Source organism: Lygodium microphyllum, chromosome 2 (genome assembly GCF_053477565.2).
Source record: "Lygodium microphyllum isolate KBCC chromosome 2, Lygodium_microphyllum_v1.1.10, whole genome shotgun sequence".
Classification (NCBI taxonomy): Eukaryota; Viridiplantae; Streptophyta; class Polypodiopsida; order Schizaeales; family Lygodiaceae; genus Lygodium; species Lygodium microphyllum.
The window spans coordinates 52,253,257-52,273,204 of NC_141136.1; the positions used below are offsets into that span (position 1 = coordinate 52,253,257).

Sequence of the window (19,948 nt, forward strand, 5' to 3'; positions counted from 1 at the left end):
CTTTTGTAACTCTCTTGAGTCATGTCATGTAACCCTTGTAAAATTTATTTGCAACAGCCTCTGCTAAAATTATCTTTGTCTAAAGCCCAAGTCCCCTAAACCATCCAAATCTCTTGAGCCACAAGTGATCAAGCAAAGAATGGCTCTTATCATCTTGAGTAGACAAGCTAATGTGTATGTGAGTTGCTTAAGGGTGGATATGTCCTTGGTAAGTCATGGTGACCAAGCTGTTGTAAGATGGTCATGCATGAAGATGCCTACAATCTTGAGTTTGAAAGGGGGTGTTAAAATCATAAATGCATGATGTACTTTGGAGGTCACACATTGCCTAGCCTAATTTATTTTATCCTATAGTTTGTACCTATTAGTAAAGGAAGAGTCTCCCTACATGCACCTTGCACGTGTGAATGCAGTTAACCACAAAACCTTATCTCTGTGGGAAACCCTAATATGTGTTGTTGTACACCTATAAAAGAGCACTTATCTATATGAATAAACACCTCTCTTTTGCATTATACTTCCATTCTGGATCTCATCTCTTTTTCAAAAATTGTAACACCTTATCATCTTTCTCTTCCTTCTTTTATTTATTTATTTAGACAAAGGCTTGAGACTTGAAAGATGGGTCAAAGGTGTACCCAAGGTTTGAACTCGCACACCCATGTACACACCCACACGCTCAAACCACTTGTGCCACTACCGTATTGGCTCCTTTTTTTAAGATTAGTAATAGTAGAAGCACAATTATATTTAGGGCCATGCTTTTGGAGGGCTTTGTAAATTTTTGTCAAAGCAAGACTAGGGCGCACAGGAACACTACCTGGGAGCTTTTACATTCTTAATAAGGGTGAGTTCCCATGCACCAGGAACTGGGTTGGCATGTTTATTATTTCATTTCTAACGGCAGCTTCAGGTTTGGTTGATCAGTACCCTCCGAATCGCTCGTTCTGTAAGCAGGGATTTTCCATTAGAATAAAAAATGGGCACGATTGCATATCTCCCGGAGTCCCTGATTGCCCATCTGCGATCAAGCTCTCTCTTGCCAGACGTCGCCCAAGCAGTCGAGGAGCTCATCTGCAACAGTTTGGATGCTGGCGCAAAAATGGTGAGGTTCTAATTTCTCTGGAAGGGAAGGTGATTCGAGTTTCAATTTGATATCAAGGGCAATTATCAAAACCAGCCTTGTTAGGCACTGGGATTCAGCATAATCATGAAGAACGTGATTCTTTTGTCCTGTTCATGCAGTTCTATGCCGTCATAGTTTTTCAATCCTTTACTGCACAAGCTATTAGAACACACTACAACCAGAAAACTCTACTAACACTCTATTTAGAGCTCACAAGTCTATTTAGAACTCACAAGGCGACAACCACTGGGTTGGTAGAAGATCAGTGAAGTCTGAATATATCAGAATGTCCTCACCTGAACCAAGTGAATGTTTAGAAGTTTGAACCCCCTATCATGGTTTACGTGTGCATGGTTACTCATTGAGATAATAGCACTGACTACGCTTGAGTCTTGCTAACTATGTTAGAGGTTGTTTTGGCACTTAATACGTGTTTACATCAGTTGGAGGTGTGAAGTTGGTAGAAGAGCAGTGAAGTCTGAGTATATCAGAATGTCCTCACCTGAACCAAGTGAATGCTTAGAAGGGGTAACCCCTTATCATGGTTTACGTGTGCATGGTTACTCCTTGAGAAAAATAGCACCACCTACACTTGAGTCTTGCTAACTATGTTAGAGGTTGTTTTGGCACTTAATACGTGTTTACATCATTTGGAGGTGTGAATCGGTGGCTACCATTGGCTTCTTCTTCACTATGGTGATGACTATTCTATATTGTCATGTTGAAAACTGTTGGATAATTTTGCGTGTATCTTGTGTTCTTTGCATTTATGCTTTCACGTTGAGTTTTTTGTCTCTATGCTCATTAATCTTGGTCATTCACTTCCCCATTGTCTCATTCCAACATGATATTAAACGTTTGTTGTGTTTGCCACAATCTTTGCTACTAAATTGTCTTTCGTGTGCAAGAGAAGGTATGCCCATGATTGTGTTGTGCATAAAACTTTTCCCCCTAGTCTAACTTGAAATTTGTTGCTAGGTACTGCCGTTTCTTCTTCTTGAGAGGTGACTACATCAAAGCTTGTAACCCTCCTTACGTTTCACAGTGGTTCTATTACTAGCCTAAAAGGAGACCTCTTAGATACATCATCAATGGCTTGCTAGGCTTGAGTTTTGCTTGGTTGGTGTAGCATGTGGTGACTATCCCACATCCTTGGATATCTAGGATGAGTGATAGCAACATTGACCATTGAGCTTGGGTCCTAGGTAATTAGATATGTTTGCACTCATATATGGTTAAGGAGTCTTATGAAATGGACTTAGGTCCTCATTTGTTGCACATCTAGGGTAATCACTACACTTGGACTCTAGGTCCATTGCTAGCCTCATCCACACACTCGAATGGTGTGGGTTGTTGTTGTGAGACCTTAATCATTGTGATGGGAGCCTGGCAAGGCTATTGATCTTGTGAGGGAGGCTGTGTGGCCTTTGGAAACTTGTGAAGTACCTGTGTCCAATGTCGATTCCTCATATATGGAAGGAAGATCCCCTCTAAAGGTCGAGTAGCTCTTGAAAAAGATTGAGAGATACATTCAGAGTTATGTGGATAGCGAAGAGTTCTTTATGGCACCACTAGAGGGTTGTGAGGCTATCGTCTCATAATTGGGTTCCCCCATCCCCAATCGGAGTTTATAGGAGTGATCCATTTGAGGCCTCTCCATTCCCTTGGCCTATGGTGGTTTTTTATTTAAATGGGCTTTGTTTTTGAGAGCCTTGGTTGGCATGCTTCCTTGGCGGACTTCATCAGCACAGTTTTTGCCACTCTTGGATCCACATCTCTTAGGGTCTACGTGTGAGAACCATCTAGGAGCAAAGCTCACTCGATGTTGAACACTCCTATCATGGACCTGATGAAACAACAAGCTCTCCTCCTTAGAGACGGTGGTAATAACCTGATTAATCAATAATTACAGATAGCAATTAAAGCACATGAGCTGAAATGCACAATTTACCACTTAGTCTTGGGCAATGGACAGCATGTTGTCCCCAAAACTAGATCCTCTTGCAGTATTTCTTTATCTTTTATTGCAAGTGGATGGAGTACATTGAGATTTTTTAATTTACTTGGCTAATCCAAGTGCCTTTTGCTGTTATAAATGACCAACAAGCCTTCAAACCAATTTGTCCCTTGGTTTGCTTGGCAATTGGCCTTTAATTGTGCTCCTTGGATACAAATTCAGCCCCAAATGTTTGTTGCTTGAAGGACCACTTGAATCTCTTGAAACCTACGATTCCAATGACTGAAATCCAAGTCTCTAGGCCCTAAATTTTGAGGACGGTTTCCAAGGTTCATCGAAATCTCCACCTCCAGTGATTGAATCTGCTGAAAATTGTTGAGGAAGGATTAGAATAGGCTGGAGGACGAGAGAGAATGCTGAAGAGAGAGTAAATTCTAACTTGTGTCAGGAAGAAATGGAGAAAATCAGCTATTGCCCTGTCTAGACAGCCACGGAAGTTGTCAATTACTGTTGGCAACCCTAGAATATGCAATTGCCTCTTGCCAAATGTTGTTGGCAGTGGTAGGGCATTCTTTGGTAGTTGCTGCAGGTTACTATTTGGCTGCTCCTTCAGTGGTTCGAAATGCTCCTCCACCTTAATTGTAGCATCCATGACCTATGTAAGGAGGAGTATGACTCTTAGTGCTCACCTTAGGCCTCAACCGCTTTCTAACACACAGCTGTCCATGCATCATTAGAAAACCATATGTAAGCACAATGTGCTCATGCCTTTGGCCATTGCAAAGCTGATCATATACATTTGCAAAATCTAAATCAACAGTATACTGATCTTTTATAGTATCCAATTCAGTGTGATATACCATATTGATAGTTGAAATCCAAGGCTTACATGACAATGCATCAGCCACCACATTCTTTTCCCCATCTATGTGCACAATTTGAAAGAAAAACATGGATAACAAGTTGGCCCATCTCATGTGCTTCTCAAACAACTTAGTTTGAGTCAAAAAGTAGCACAATGTCAAATGGTTTGTCTATACTGTGAAATTAGCCCCTAGGAGAGTGTTTCCATGTCAAAATTGCATAACTTTTTCTCATAAACGTGCAAAAGCCTCTTTGCACCATGGAAAACATGACTCTCATAAGCAACAACTTAGCCATCTTGCATTAAAACAACCCCTATGCTGTTCCCACATGCATCACATTGAACAACAAATGACTTGCTTAGATTAGACAACACAAACATAGGATCTGAAGTCGTCTTTTCTTTTAATTTCTCATATGCTGAAATTTCCACTGCTGTCCACTTGTCATCTATAACAAGCATGTGCTTACATAACTCATTGAGCACAATATCCAAATGTTGCCCATGCTTTGCCTCATTCTTTGTGTAGACAATCATGTTATAAAAGAAAGTGCCTCCAAATCCCCTATGTGGCATGAAGATGTGATCCATCATTCGATTAAATGTGGCAAGTGTGAGAGTGCGCAAAAGAAGAGAATCAAGAACACAGAGAGAAAATGATAGAATAACAGAAAGCAATAAGAGAAGAATGATTTGCATTGAACAAAGAAGAAAGTTGAATACAACGACGACTGATCAGTCCCTGCATGCAACCCAAGGCGTCAGTGCTGTAGGAGAGCCTGAATGGAGGGAAAATTAGCAACACCTACAAAGGAAGAGTTGTGGATGTCCCATTTTTGTCGAATCTCACCTATGAAACATAAAAAAATTGTGTTTATAGCAGGGAACAATAGGCTGAAATTTGATTTTTCAGCAATAGTGTGGTCTCCTCTTGGGCTCGAAACTTCGTGTCCTCATGTGGGCAATGATACCACATGAGAGTGCACAAGAGAAGAGAATTACGAACACGGAGAGAAAAGGAGAGAAGAAGAGAAAACAGGAAGAGAAGAATGATTTGGACAGAACAAAGAAGAAAGCTGAATACAATGAAGACTGATCAGTCCCTGCACGCAGCCCAAGGTGTCAATGAGAGCATGAGATCAGGCTGAATAATGATGATAGCACCTTTGATGGTGACAGAAATGGTGACGACAATGGAGATGGAGAGTGTGCAGCCTGCTGTCCATGATGGAGACAGAAGATTGCAGCCACCTAATAGAGCATGTGTGAGATAGAAAAGTGCGATCTGCCCAGCCAGTGTGTCAGCTACTATAAATAGCTGAAAAACACCAAAAATGGCTGACTTGCCCTTGACTAGTCCTACTTGGCTTGATTGTGAAGAGTTTGAACTTTTGGCTGTGTCCTGAGTGGATAGTCTTTTCTCAATGGAGAGGTAATCAATCTTGTCAGCAGAGTACTCGAATTGAGATGCACTTTGTGAAGGAGTATGAGATGAAAAGCTGGGCCTCGACGAGTGATCCCTACAAGCAAGGTTAGTTGGAGCGTTGTCCTCCAAATCTACACCATAAGGCCTCCTCAAGGCCTCCATTGGAGTAGCTGGAGAAAGCATTAGAGGACTCAAAGATGGATGCAGTTGAGCCATCATGAATGAGATATGTATTGTTTATGTGTCTCGCACGAAACCAAGCTCTCCACGATAGCCATAGGATACTCTTTAAAAGAGCACTAGCTGTGATACCATGTGAAGATATGCTAGGGTTTGCATAGAGAAAACACAGAATGTATGAAAACAGCTTGAATACAATAACTTGATAGTAATGCAACAATGCAAATCCTAAACGCAAAATGCAAAATGCAAAATGCATGAACAAAAAAAAAAAGCAAAATGCAAAATGCATAAATGCATAAGAAAAAAAAATGCAAAATGCATAAACGCATAAGGAAAAAAAAAAACGCAAAATGCAAAATGCATAAATGTAAAACACAAACACAAACAGAGAAGAAAGAGAACTTTGAAGTGAATGAATCAAATTTATAAATGAATGAGAGAATGCATAGAAGGCTCGAGGGTAGAGTTGTCCAACAACTGGTGGGTCTTGGGAGTGGGGTCCGGGTTGAGGGAGGTGTCAATGTGTTTTGTCCACCACCGGAGATGGATCTTGAGTGCAGTAACCACTAGTTCGAGCAAAGGCTGATAAAGAAAAGTGCTGAAACGCAAAAACGACTTGTTGTAGATGCAAACGCAAATAAGGTCGATGCTGAAAATGGAAGGGCAGTAGACTGGAAACCATAACACAATACTCTTGTGGTTGGAACTGGTAAACGCAGCAATGTAACCGCTTGAAGATGATGGTAGGTGATCGTTGGCAGCAGTGGGAGGTTGGGCGATAGCTGTAGACCACGTAGCCAGAGTTGTTGGGGATTGATAGCTAGTAGAAGAGGGTTGATGGCTGAAACCTGCAAGACAAGGATGCAGCTTGCCTATTTATGGATGCAGAAGGATCCTCCCAAATTAGGGTTTTGCTTATGGGACACATAAATTCTCTAGATTCGTGCAATGTTTAATGAAACTTTTGGTAATCTACATGTTTTGGGCTTGTTTTTCTAATTAGCTTGTAGTGCATCTCTAACTCAACAATAACTAACCTGCACCTCACATGTGCAAGCCACATTTACACATTTGATTAACTCTCTAATCAAATGCTAGGCAAAGCATCAAAATTTCACGTCTTGGTGAAATTTTGATGCTTCAAGATTTGAAGGCACACTAGCTTCAAGATTTGAAAACCCCTAGATAAGTTGATGCCTATAGAAAGGCACTTGGCGGGGGAGGGGGGGGGGGGTTTGTTTAGTGAGGAGAGGCCTTAAACTTTATCCACTTGTATTTTAGTTTTTGGTCAAGAGACAATGCATTTTAGTGTGTTTGTATGCATATTTCTCTTTAGTAAAGCCATTTATAGTGAGAAGATGGAAGTGGTCACATAAAGATTTGCATAACTAAGACGGTTTTACAAACTCTCAACTCTTGCTAATAACCTATAGCTATGAAATAGTGACAGAAGGCTTGAAATCCTCAACTTGTAATAGTTTGTTTGATATAAGAGATGAAGGTGTCAGAAGTGGTGCAGCAATGGAAGCATAAACATGTGCTGAAATAAACTGTTGAATACAAGATAAAAGAAAAGAAAGAGAGAACACAATACAGATGAGAACTTAGATGTATGCTCGGGAAATGGAATCCATATACCAAGACATGAGACAATATAGAAGCAATGTGAGTCACCGGCTGTGGGGCATTGGCACATGCTCCCTCTCCCCAAGAACTGTCAGGTGATAAAATGAACGTGAAGGAGGGAGCTTGAGAATATATAGGCCAAATAAATGGCATAAAATATGATTGGTTGGCCAGCATTAAACGTTGGCCGACTGGCTGGAAATAATGGCAAATCCCAATAAATACTGACAAATAAAATGTCTAAAATATCTATGGTGCCCAACCTACTGCACCACATGCACAAACTCAGCCATAAACTGACTAATATGCTAACACCCTCTCTCAGATCATGGGTGATGTGATACAATACAATATATAACGATAATGTCTCATCATAGTACAAATAGCGATGTCTATCAGAGTAGAACCATGGATACCCAAATAGTGGGTGTGCAAGCCACCACCAAGGTGCCTCGAAGAGAACTTGATATCGATGTCGATTGTACCAGCTCCTGAAAATAGAGAAGAATCATAGCAACTCTCATGTCCGTCAACAACGCCTTTGATGTAGCACACGTGACCATCCTGTCACCAATGCCGCAATGCATAAATGACCATGAATTCCCCTCCTTTGGCCAAACCGCCAAAGTGTCCCCTCATTTGAGCTCCAGACGAAAGCCACTCTCTCTCTATCAAATAACTAGCCCATCATGAACTTGGATGTCAATTCGAGCTCCAGGATTCAAACTTACCAGACTTTGGTTGATGCGTCAAGGACGTCCCTCTCTGGATCCTGTGCATCTGTATAGAAATATAGATGAGGTGCGGCTACCCCATCTCACCATCCTCTCACACTTCCTCTCTGGCACGGGAAAGCCGTGAGGGATGACCTCATCACCACCACTAGAAAGCAGCTGAGGAAGGGGCCACCAAGCCCTTTTCACGATCCGAAGAAGAGGATTCATTCTGCACCTTGGACTTCACCTTGGCCAGAGGATCTGAGTTAGAATCTGAGGCAGATGATGACTCGTCGAAGGAGTTTGCATCCCGCTTCGTCTTTTGCTCCTTTTTTTTCATTTTTCTTCTTGGAAGCCGCTAACTCTTTGCTATCCTTCCGCAAATGGCTCTTCTTGCCATAGTGGTAACATTAGGCCTTCGACTTCTTCGTCTTCGACCCCCCCTCCCCCCCTCTGAAGCTGCAAGAGCCTCACCTAAACCTCCATAATGTGACAGAAGCTGCTCCTGTAGTTGCAAAGTGGCCTCATGCTCAAGCAACATGGAGGACATTTGAAGAAAATTGATATGAGTCGTAGAGGTCTGTGCCCGTAAAGCATTCGCCAATCCATCAAACTCCAGAGGAAGCTTGTAGAGTATCGTACCAACAAGATGTGTCTCTAATAGGGCAAATTGCATAGTTACGAAGCTGGTTCTGGATCTGGGTAACTCGAAGTAGAAATGATTGAATCATATCTTTGTTTTCAAACTTTAGTTGCTCGAGCTGGCCATAGAGAGTAACGACCCTCATGGTGGAAGGAGCCTTGTACATTAGCTGCAACTTGGACCATACGTCTGAAGCTGTCCTGCAGGAGGTGACTGCCGGTAGGACTTCTTTGGAAATACATCACAGTAAGGCCAAGTAAGCACGGGCATCATTTGAATCCCATGTAAGCATTGCCAGCAGGAGGTGACCGCCAGTAGGACTTCTTTGGAAATACACCACAGTAAGGCCAAGTAAGCATGGGCATCATCCGAATCCCATGTAAGCACTGGTTCCTCATGGTTGTCTTCATTAAAATCAGCTGGAACAGGAGAAGGCCGTGAGGATGTGCAATAGCTTCGCAAACCATGTACCATAACCGCTTCTGGATGAACCAAGCCTTCATTACCGCACTCCACGTGTGATAATCAGGTCCATGGAGCTTGTCATCAATGGATGTGCATGGTGGAGCCAGCTGTAGAGGTCTTAGAAGAGAAGTAGAGAAAAGAAGATATTTGGAGAAGGAACACAACCAAGACATGACCACATACTGCAAAAAGCAAGAGTTCACATATAATATAACCCAAAATCTGACCAAAATAAGACAAAAGTTGCTGCAAAAAGTAAAAAAATCAGTCAAAAATTGCCAAAAACAGCAAAAACGGCCTGATAATGCAAGCACCCAGCCAAGAGGAGATGCAGAGGCACCAAAACGCAGGCTGAAACAGACATGCAGATTGTACGGATGTTGATGTCAGCAAAAAACATAGGTAAAACAGGTCGCTTGGCTGGAGCAGCAGTCGCTTGATCAGCAAGGGTGAAAACAGTCTTGAAATCAGCAAGAAAACATAGCAGGAGCACTGATCTTAAGCTTTGATACCATGTTAGAAGTGGTGCAGCAATGGAAGCATAAACATGTGCTGAAATAAACTGCTGAACACAAGACAAAAGAAAAGAAAGAGAGAACACAATACAGATGAGAACTCAGATGTATGCTCGGGAAATGGAATCCATATACCAAGACATGAGACAATATAGAAGCAATGTGAGTCACCCGGCTGTGGGGGCACTGGCACATGCTCCCTCTCCCCAAGAACTGTCAAGTGATGAAATGAATGTGGAGGAGGGAGCCTGATAATATATAGGCCAAATAAATGGCATAAAGTATGATTGGTCGACTAGCATTAAATGCTGGCCGACTGGTTGCAAATAATGGCAAATCCCAATAAATACTGACAAATAAAATGCCTAAAATATCTATGGTGCCTAGCCTACTACACCACATGCACATACTCAACCATGAACTGACTAATCTGCCAACAAAAGATATAAAAGAGATGGAGAGAAGATGAAGACAAGTTCATGTGACATGAAGACTTTGAGTTTTGTGTAAAATTTAAGTGGGTGGTGTTATGTGCATTGATATATTACAATACCTATGTATGGATTTAACGCTAAAATTCAAAACTCCTCCCCCTGTTTCCAAAACTAACCGAAATTTCGAAACTCCAGTTTTTGCCGTTTCCGAAACTCCCCTATACTATGATTGACAACCGTACAGTCTTATGGGTCCTGACATTGCTTGTAGCTGTTCCATCCTTGCCTCTCCTACTATGTCAACCCTTTTCCTCGAACTCTTACCATCTTGCCCTACCTACTAGGTCCACTACCTAGCAACTACGCCAATCTATTGTTAGTAGTACAGTTAGCTCATGAGTGAGTTTGGGATGTGATTCAGTGGGCCAAACATTTTAGATGTTTTTTGGAAATTTTTAGTGGTCATTATTATGAGATCTATGGCATTTATTGTTGGCTGACCAATAGTAAATGCTTGCCGATCTAATGCATTTATTGAATTATGTTTGGCCTATTTATGTGGCTCCTTCCTCCATAGTAAGTTATTCATCACTTGCATATTCTAGTGCATGCCTTGTTGGAGAGAGGGAGCCGGTGCTAGTGCCCATGCAACGAGTGACTCATTGTTGTATGTGACTGTCTCATGTTTGGTATATGGATTCTATTTCCCAAGCAATATCTCTAAGTTTTCCTTTGTAGTGTTTTTGTGTTTTCTCTTCTCTCTCTTCTGTCTTGTGTTCAACAATTTGTTTCAGCATTCTTCTATGCTTCCACTGTTGCATCCACTTTTGACATGGTATTAAATTTCAGGGACTGTGTTCTGGTGCTGTCTACTACTGATTGCTGATCGTTTGTGTTTGCTGTCTACCTTTTTTTAGCGTGGGCAACATCAATCTGCTGTCAATTGGCCTGTCTACTGCTCCCAATTCTACGTTTTCATAAGCAAACCTGTGTTAACTGCATTTAATGCTGTGACAGATTGTGTTTTGACATTTTGCACCTGCGTTTTCAGTTTTCTTGTCTCTCGAGGTTGGGTGATAGTGTTAACAAGCTGCTCTTCCTGATTTTTATTGATTTCCCCCTGTCTAATCTGATTTTTCCTCATGCAATAGTTGTTTTTGTGATCAGCTTCTTTCTTCACTGTGTGTGAACTCTGTTTAGTGCAGTCTCTACTATGCTTTGGCTGTACTCTCTCTCTTTCTACTTCTTATCTTCTCTTCCTATCCTCTCCAGATGGCTCCTCCCTATTGTTCTATTGATGACAAACTTCATGGCCTTGATTACTTAACATGGAGTGCCATTATAAAATCATAGTTTGTGTAGAAGCTTTTAGGGTACGCTGTTTCTAGAGCTACTAAGCGTCCCAAGCACCCCACTCCTCTTCTAGTAGATTTCAACAAGGACAACCGTGAGGAGGCTATGCTTGCATGGGATTCCGATGATACCCATGCTATTTTACTCTTCTTCGTTGTATCTCCAAAGAAGTTCTTTTGGCGGTCCCCTCTTGTAGGACAACTTCAGTGATATGGGCGAAGCTTCAGGTGATGTACGAGGCTCTCTTGACTATGCATGCAGTTACCCTCTATGGATAGCTCTAGCAAATGAAGTTTGAGTAGAAGGATACTATCCAGTCATTCTTACTTCGTGTTACATAGGTATAGAATTAGCTTGGTCACATGCAGTTTGCTATTCCAAAGGCTCATCTTGTGGGGATTGTGCTCTATAAGCTCCCTTTGGATTTTGATGGAGTGGCCAAATCTTTATAGGCCTAGACATCATCAATGCTAGTGAGCTTTACACATATGTCCTTGATGTTGCGTGAACATGAGGCTTCTTTGTGGTTGCAAGGAAGGGTTTTATCTTAGTATGGTGGTGCCAATGAGGTATTTACAGCTTCAGAGAGGGGTGACAGGAAGAAGAAGTTGAGGCTCGGTGTTACCACTGTGGTAAGAAGGGACAATTGCGCAAGGATCACAAAGAGTTTGTGGCTTTGAGGAAGAAGAAGGAGAAGTCAAAGAAGTAGGATATAGAATTCTTTGTGGAGTCATCCTTCTCCTTTGACTCCAACTCCGATCCTCTTGCCAAGGTGAAGGTCAATGTGTGGAAGGGTCCTCTCCTTCAGATCGCAAGAAGGGTTTGGCAGCTCCTGCTGCTACTTTTTGGTATAGGTGATGTAGTTATCCCTCACGACCCTCCAGTGCTAGAGAGGGAGTGTGAGAGGGTGATGAGGTGGGGTAGATGGGCCTCATCTATACAGGTATACAGGTTGACAGATTCTCAAGAGGGACTTTCCTAATGCATTGATTTAAGTCTGGCAAGTTTTGAAATCTTGGACATAGGATTAACTTTCAGGTTCATGATGGGTTGTTACTTAGAGAGTAAGATTGGCTGCTAGTCCGAGCTTACATGAGGGGACACTTTGGTGGTTTGGTCAAAGGCAAGGAAATCCATGTTCATATATGCTCAAAGGTATTTTTGACAGGATGGCTATGTATGCTACTATGAGGCATTGATGATTGACACCGAGAGCTATTATGGTTCTTCTCTGTTTTCAGGTGTTGGTACGATCAACATCGACATTAGGTTCTCTTTGAGGCACCTTGGTGGTGGCTTGATCACCCACTGTTTGGGTATCCATGGTCCTATTTTGGTGGTCTTTGTTGTATGGACTACGATGAGTCATTATCATTAGATCACTATATTGTTTTAGATCACCCGTGATTTGAGAGAGGGTGTTAGTAGTATAGTGAGCTCGTGAGTGAGTTTGGGATGTGATTCAGTGGGCCAGATATTTTAGATGTCTTTTGGCATTTTTTTAGTGGTCATTATTATGAGATTCATGGCATTTATTGCTAACCAACCAGCATTAAATGCTGGTTGATCTGATGCATTTATTGCATTACTTTTGGCCTCCCTCCTCCACAGGTAGTTATTCATCACATGCAGATTCGAGTGCATGCCTTGTTGGTGAGAGGGAGTTGGTGCCAGAGCCCATGCAACCAATGACTCATTGTTGCATGAGATTGTCTTGTGTGTGATATATGGATTCCATTTCCCGAGCATAACTTTGAGTTCAACTTTGCAGTCTTAATGTGCTTTCTCTTCTCTCTCTCGTCTTTGTTTAACAATATTTCAGCATTCTTCTATGCTTTCATTGCTGCATCCACTTTTGACATCTACCCCCACCCCTTTGGGGGGGGGGGGGGGGGGGCTCTCTTGCTTCATTTGCTCCATGTGCTAGTAGTTGAACTCTTGCCATTCTACTCTGCAGATTGCATGTCAAGCCCACTAGCCATACCTTGAAGCTATGCCAATTTGCTCCATCTTTCTACACTTGCACCATCGTGCCCCACTTGCCAAATCCCTCTAGCCTCTCCTAGCACTACGGCATCCTACCCAACAGTCTAGTTTGTCTCCATCTTCTCAGTCCACCCCAACCACTCATGCACCAACCATCCTCTCTCTTATGTCTCCATGCTACCTCCTGCATCAATGCCTCTCTCTTGCCTAGTCCATTGGTCCTCTCCCTACTCCCTTGGTCCACCCACCAGCTCTATCCACTAGCACAACTACCCACACTAAGGTTGCCTAGCCATTTGCTTCTAGTATAGTACCATTGCCCATGATCTCTTCCGACACATGCCAGGTGCTCCTTTTTGTCCACTTTTGTGGACTTAGTCTTGGAGGGTTCACACCACTACCTATCAGTTAGAGTTATCATTCTGACAAGTCCCTTGACGCCCTCTCTCGAGCTGTCAAGGTTCCCTCCATTCATGGAGGATTTCTTGTTTTTTTCTTCCAATGCTCAAAGATCCTTAAGATTCTGATGCATCATCATTACTTGAACCCTTACCACTATAGTATGATGATGACATGCTTGTTGAGTTGCACACAACTGATAAAAAATTCAGCAAATCATAGTAACAAGGGATGGCCATTTTCAAGCTTCCCATCCTAGTCCCATACCGTCATGGTCCCGTCCCCATGTTAGAGCCCCCCCTTCATGGCAACAAGGGATGGCAGTTCCTGCCCCTGTCCCCGTTCTCGTCTCCATCCCCAAAACCCGTCCCATGTTACTATGCAGCAAATTGCAAGTGCACCGGCTTGCAAGTAGGTGTCTTTGGTCCACCTACTCAAAGATGTTGATGTGTCCCGGCAATGGAACCATGAAACAAGCCTTCCTTCTCGGATAGGGTGGTAAACGACGTGGTTTAACAGCAATGACAGCAATCATTAAATGCACAAATCTGAAATTAATACTTTACCACTTAGATCTTGGACAACCGACACCTGATTGGCCACTGAAATGTAGGCTGATGTCTCTACAAATTTGGAGTTCTTGAGCCATCACAAATGACCAGCAACATTAGGAATCAACTTGGTCCTTCATTATGATGCAAAGAGGTGTTGATTGAACCGAGAACATTTGCATGCTGGCCAATCTCAATGTGGATATGCACTCCCCTTCAAATCTGCTGTAATTTCTTCAATTCCGGCAGTTGCTCTGATGACTGGGCTTCCAATTTATGGGGATGCTTCTCTAGGTGGCTGAGAAACCCCTAATTACAATAGTCATCAGGTTTACAGCAAAATAGTGCTGAGTACTTCCAAATTTGCTGAGAGAAGAGACAGAAAATCAACCGGAAAGAGAGTATTTCAAACGGCTCTGATGGTGATTTTATGTGTCTAGCACCTTTGCTGTCAAAAATCAGACAATCAGCGGGTATATCAACTTGATAGTCGGATTGCAAGATCCATGGTGTTCTTAATAATACTTGATACCTTGGCCGCCCTACAAGCCTAATAACTCTAAACTCCAAAATGCATTCCACATTAGCAACAATCACGTGGACTTTGGTAATGCAAACTTTGGGTTGCCTTAAACTGCCAATAGCCATCCGAAGAATTGTGGAGACATCCTTTTGGATTTCCAATCCCAGTCTTTTTAGGGTAAAACCCCAAGGCAGTAGTGCTAGTGAAGAGCCCTCCTCTTCTATCATTGTGCGCATGTTTGTCGCCTGCTGTTTACCCTCTTCGTGATGGCTGAGAAGCTCTCTTGGCAGTAGTGCCTGGCTGCATTTTATTAGACTAAGTGTACACAATGTGCAAGATTAGTCATATTTTGTGTGTGATTACTCTCCATACTTGTCTTAAGTAGTAAATCTAGTGCCCATTCTTGATAAGAACATGCAGACTCTTCTTTGCCAAATTCAGAATATGCAAATTACTATTCTTCTTTATATTTGTATGTGGGATTATGAAAATCTTTACTTGTAATACTGCGAAGGTGTTTGCTCATTTTTATTTAGAATGAAAATCACCTTTACAATGAGAAGACTTGAAAGTCTCAGTTTCTGTTCCCAAACCTGAAAAAAAAGTATTTACAATGATCACGTTTGATGTTTCATTGACTTCTCGCGTGTTTATAGGTATGTGTTTCAGTTGACTTGGCTTCCTTTTACATCAAGGTTGAAGATGATGGTAAGGGCAATTTACTAGCTTTGGTGGCCTGATTAGCTTTGTGGATGAAGATGAACTTAGTAAGAAATATGATCTCTACAGGATTTGGGATTACCAGGGATGATTTGACAATGATTGGTGAAAGACATGGTGAGATCATACCCCATAGTATCTTTTGAAAACAGACAAGGGCCTTTTTTATAAGTGTAAATCATGTCTTTCTGGATTTCTTGTGTCTTGAGAGACATATAAAACCTCCTTTCTTGGGCTACTGCTTCTTTGGATTAATATTGATATAGAGTCACATAGGTAATTCATTGGAAATCTACACTTTAGTTTTGTGCACTTTGAATTTGCACTTTTATTTTTCGTACTTCTCTAAGTTGATACATTATACATCCTTGTAAAGGTTAATGTTGGGATATTTATAGATGTTCTTTAGAATGCCTTAGGGTTCTGCCTTCAAGTTCAACCAGTTCCTCTGAAAGAAATTGATATGGTCATCCTGAATATAGCATGTAAATGAAGCTCAATAGCATAGAGTTTGTGAGTAGCCTCTTGCATGTGTGTGGGAGCTCCCCTGCAAGCTCAAATTTCTGTTGTTTTTCATAAATTTCATAAAACTCTTACTTCTAACTCATATGTGATACCTAAGAAGCTCAATTGAATGATCCTGTAGAATAGATTCTATTCCCTTATACGTTTCAAGAGAACTGTTAGCTTATAAGTCAATTGAATGACCCTGTAGAATAGATTCTATTCCCTTATACGTTTCTCAATTGAATGGCCCTGTAGAATAGATTCTATTCCCTTGTATGTTTCAAGAGAACTGTTAGCTTATAAGTCAATTTTGTGACAAAGCGGCTATTGGTCATCCATGCACTTTTCTCCAATTTAGATATATCACTATGAGTAGATATGAGTTATAGTTTGGGTAGTTGGAGAATCGTAAACATTATAATGCTGGGTTGTGAAAGAGCATTAATAATTATTTGGAATTCACCTAGATAGGAACTTTTATTTCATATTGAAAACGTTGCACTTGAAGAATGAACTGCTCTTGAAGTAGGCAATTCAAGAAATAGGGAGAATAGGTCGTCATGGAGTTTCAGACTTCTCATGTACACTGTTGTGATTAATCTTGTCTTGGATATAGAGATAATTATCCAGTCACCTACCTAACACTGCACATGGTGCAAGGCTGAATTCATGCTTACAATAAGAAATGTGTTTTGGTTACTCTCATATTTGAACCCTTATATGAAAGCTCTCCACTGTAGGTTCTGGTGCATCAAATTGTGGATTTGCTGCTTTCTACATGTGATGCTAACCTTGTTAGCCCCTCGGCTCCTTACACAAAATAATAGTTGGTTTGATGCTTTCTTTGGGGAGAAGAAGAGATGGCTGACAATGATGGTGATCTATAGAATGTCTCACTATTCCTCTGCCCTCAAGCAGGCCATCATCTCATTTGATTGAAAGCAAAGCACAAGAAGCATGAGAGAGGGATGACCATCAAGCTCCCCCTCACTTTTAAAATAGATCGCGATCACTGGATCATTGATAGGCAACACCCTTGTTTATGGTCCACCACCCAAGCAAAAGCATGCTTTGTGGTCTTTGTCTGCCTTCAGTGCTGATGCCTATAGGCAGATATCCCTCCACTTGGCAACATCTGAGAACTACACCTCCACAATGCTTCTCTGATTAAAGTTCGATAGACAAAACACATGCATACACCAAGTGGTTAGGTACACTATGCAAGCTCCTTGTAATATAGTACCATCCTGTGATCACAAGGAAGAGATCAGGTGCGAAGCTCCGAAGGCTTAAAACTTGCCTTTGGGTGTCCTTGGACTTCCCTTCTCATTCCATCATTTGGTTGTGTTTCCCTTTTTTGCAACCTAGTCTAAAGCATCCCATGTAGGTACAGTGCCATATGATTTGCAAACCCTACGCTCAAAAGCTCAGTAACATAACAACAATGTGTTGAAGCTTCTCATGGAGGATCTTTCTTTGGACCATTTGAACCAGTGTCATTTCTCAGCCCATGACAGTTACTGTTGTGTCCTGCCTTAGACCAGGTCTATTTGCCTCTCTACTCTATCCCTCTTTTTCTGCACTTGTGCATGCACATGCACCCGTAGGATGTGCCAATTCAGATACCTCACTGCTGACATAATAGAACAGATCTTGTTGCGGCCCCAGAGATGGATGTTGGAGGTTAGACTGACTTGTGATGCCATTAATTCAGTCTTTTCATAGGATAAGAATAATTTTCCTCATTTTTTATTGTTTCATATACAAAGGAGCTTTTATGCTAACAGCTGTACAATTTTATCTAGCTTTTCATAGCCGTTTTAGATATTATAACCTTCTAGATATATTAGTATCCACACTTGCACAATATCTTTTACATGCGAGCTTTGATAATTTTGTACTGTATGATGAGATCACACCTCACTTTCTTTCAAATAATGGCTTCAGCCTACCTTCATGCACCTTTGGTACATAAAAAGTACTGCCTTGAAGAAGAAATGATGGATGGTGTAGAAGTAAGAAGAAAATAAAGATCATGGTTGCTTTCTGTGCTCAAGTGCTGGATACAAGCCTTGAACGTGAGACATGCTAGATCTATGCAAGCTGAGTCTTTTATCGCTGATTTAACAGCAGTTGAGTTGTAACAGTTGTTCAATGACCTTGAAGTCTCTGATTATGCACAGAATTCGTCTGTCCTCACTTTTCACCGGAGTCGATTACTTTTTAATTTAATTATGATTTTTTTTCTGGGGGGTTTTTGGACAGCAACTTCAAAGCTCCATGGCTTGGAAGATTTGGAGACTGGCATTGCAACTTTAGGATTCCGTGGAGAAGCTTTAAGCTCCCTCTCAAATGTTTCTATCTTGGAAATCACATCTCGTGTTAGAGGATGCCCTAACACTTACAAGAAAATTATCAAGGTGACTTTATACATAAGATGGAATGGTTATGAGGTGGATGTGCCATATTCTTAAGGTTTGGCTGAGCTACTACAAGGTTCTTTCTGTAGATTGAGTCTAAACTTGCAGGGTTGTAAGAAATTGTCAATGGGACTTTGTAGTGAACAACGAGCTCCTGGTACAACAGGTCAGTACTTTGATGTTATCACATGATATGCACAACATCTCAAAACATCTGTCAGTTGAAAATATACTTTGATGTTGAGGACTTCATTGGGGCTTTTGCATTTGGAAAAAGGCTAGGCTCACATGCTTGCATGTCTTTTCCTGCTTGTCATTATGCACCCATGCTCCATAACATGGTCCTCTTAATCAGAGCTTCAAGAGACTTTAGTTTTTTATTTGTTAATTGCTAGGCAGGATATCTTAAAAAAATTTGTTAGTTGAAACTTTTCTTTTTTGGGATGATATTGAGTAGTCTATCTAGGCTATAATGTTGGAATGATGAAAAGTTACCTGCAATAGAACGACATGTTTCACACAACTATAATGCTGCTGTAAATCTGAAAGCAAAGAGAACAGAAGGGAGCTAGGATGCTCCTACAAACAACATTGACACTTGTTTGCCAAAACTCTAGTGCCCCTCGCTCTACGTTACAAATTTGAGATTTCAAGGGCACTTCAAACTGGCCAGCAAGCACTAGATCTCAAGACTGCTAGCCTGCAACATTTTGTTAGTTTGTCATCTCCTGGTTGTGAGCCCTGTCAGAGTCTGACAGGGACATTGGTGATCTGACTGCTCTAGAGCACTCGGTTTTTGTGCATTGCTTTTTCACAGTTTATGTGAGTTCACACTATGCATGCAGCCAGTTCTCAGCCTTTGCAGTGGCCAGCGGTCAGTATGTGTATGTTTGGAGCAGGGCAGTCTATTTTACAGAGGGTGGCAGCATTTTGTGCATTAGATGAGGCTGGTCGGCCAGTTTTTATCTGGCTGATGCATTTTGTGCATCAGATGGAGCTATCGGCCAGTTTTTATCTGGCTGACTGCATATTTGAGCCCCCAGGCTGCTGGTCAGCCAGATTTGGTGGGGCTTGGCTATTTATACCCAGCTTACTAGTTTGGGCAAATCATCTCTTTTCTGTCTCTGCAGGTTTTCATCCAGATTGTAGCACTCTTTTCCCTCATTTGCAAGAATTGCTGGCTGTACACACTGTCTCTGTTACCATCTCCGGTGCCGTCATCATTTTCCAGCCTGATCAGGTGCCTTCACTGATGCTTTGGGCTGTGTGCAGGGACTGATCAGTCCATCATTGTATTCAACATTCTTTCCAATTTAGTGCAGATTTCTCTTTCATTCCTGCTGAATTCTTTCTTCTCCTTTTCTCTCCATGTTTGTGTTCCTCTTCGGTTGTGCACTCTCACATGGTATCATCGCCAAAGAGAGTTTCCTTCAGAGAAGATCACCCTATTGCTGAAAATGAAAAATTTCAGCCTGCTGTTTACTGCAGAAAACACAGATTTTTTGCTTTTACAAGTGCTTTTGACAAAGGCAA

At 41.6% G+C, this 19,948-nt stretch overlaps 1 protein-coding gene across 6 annotated transcripts in view; it reads left to right on the plus strand.

The window, feature by feature from the left end:
• Positions 1 to 832: 832 nt before the first annotated feature.
• Positions 833 to 19,948, plus strand: part of MLH3 (MUTL protein homolog 3) — a 160,882-nt gene continuing 141,766 nt past the window's right edge. For 4 of the 6 annotated variants that reach the window (XR_015693202.1, XM_087693495.1, XM_087693532.1 and 1 more), the window contains exons 1-5: positions 887 to 1,105; positions 15,425 to 15,476; positions 15,558 to 15,605; positions 18,261 to 18,415; positions 18,524 to 18,581. Coding sequence is in view for 5 of the 6 variants with exons in the window: in XM_087693495.1 (XP_087549621.1) it covers positions 980 to 1,105; positions 15,425 to 15,476; positions 15,558 to 15,605; positions 18,261 to 18,415; positions 18,524 to 18,581 (439 nt within the window). In the remaining variant the exon portion in view is untranslated. Of the gene's footprint in view, positions 848 to 886; positions 1,106 to 15,424; positions 15,477 to 15,557; positions 15,606 to 18,260; positions 18,416 to 18,523; positions 18,582 to 19,948 lie in introns of those variants that run through there. The other 2 variants (XM_087693505.1, XM_087693522.1) reach the window with 2 other exon arrangements.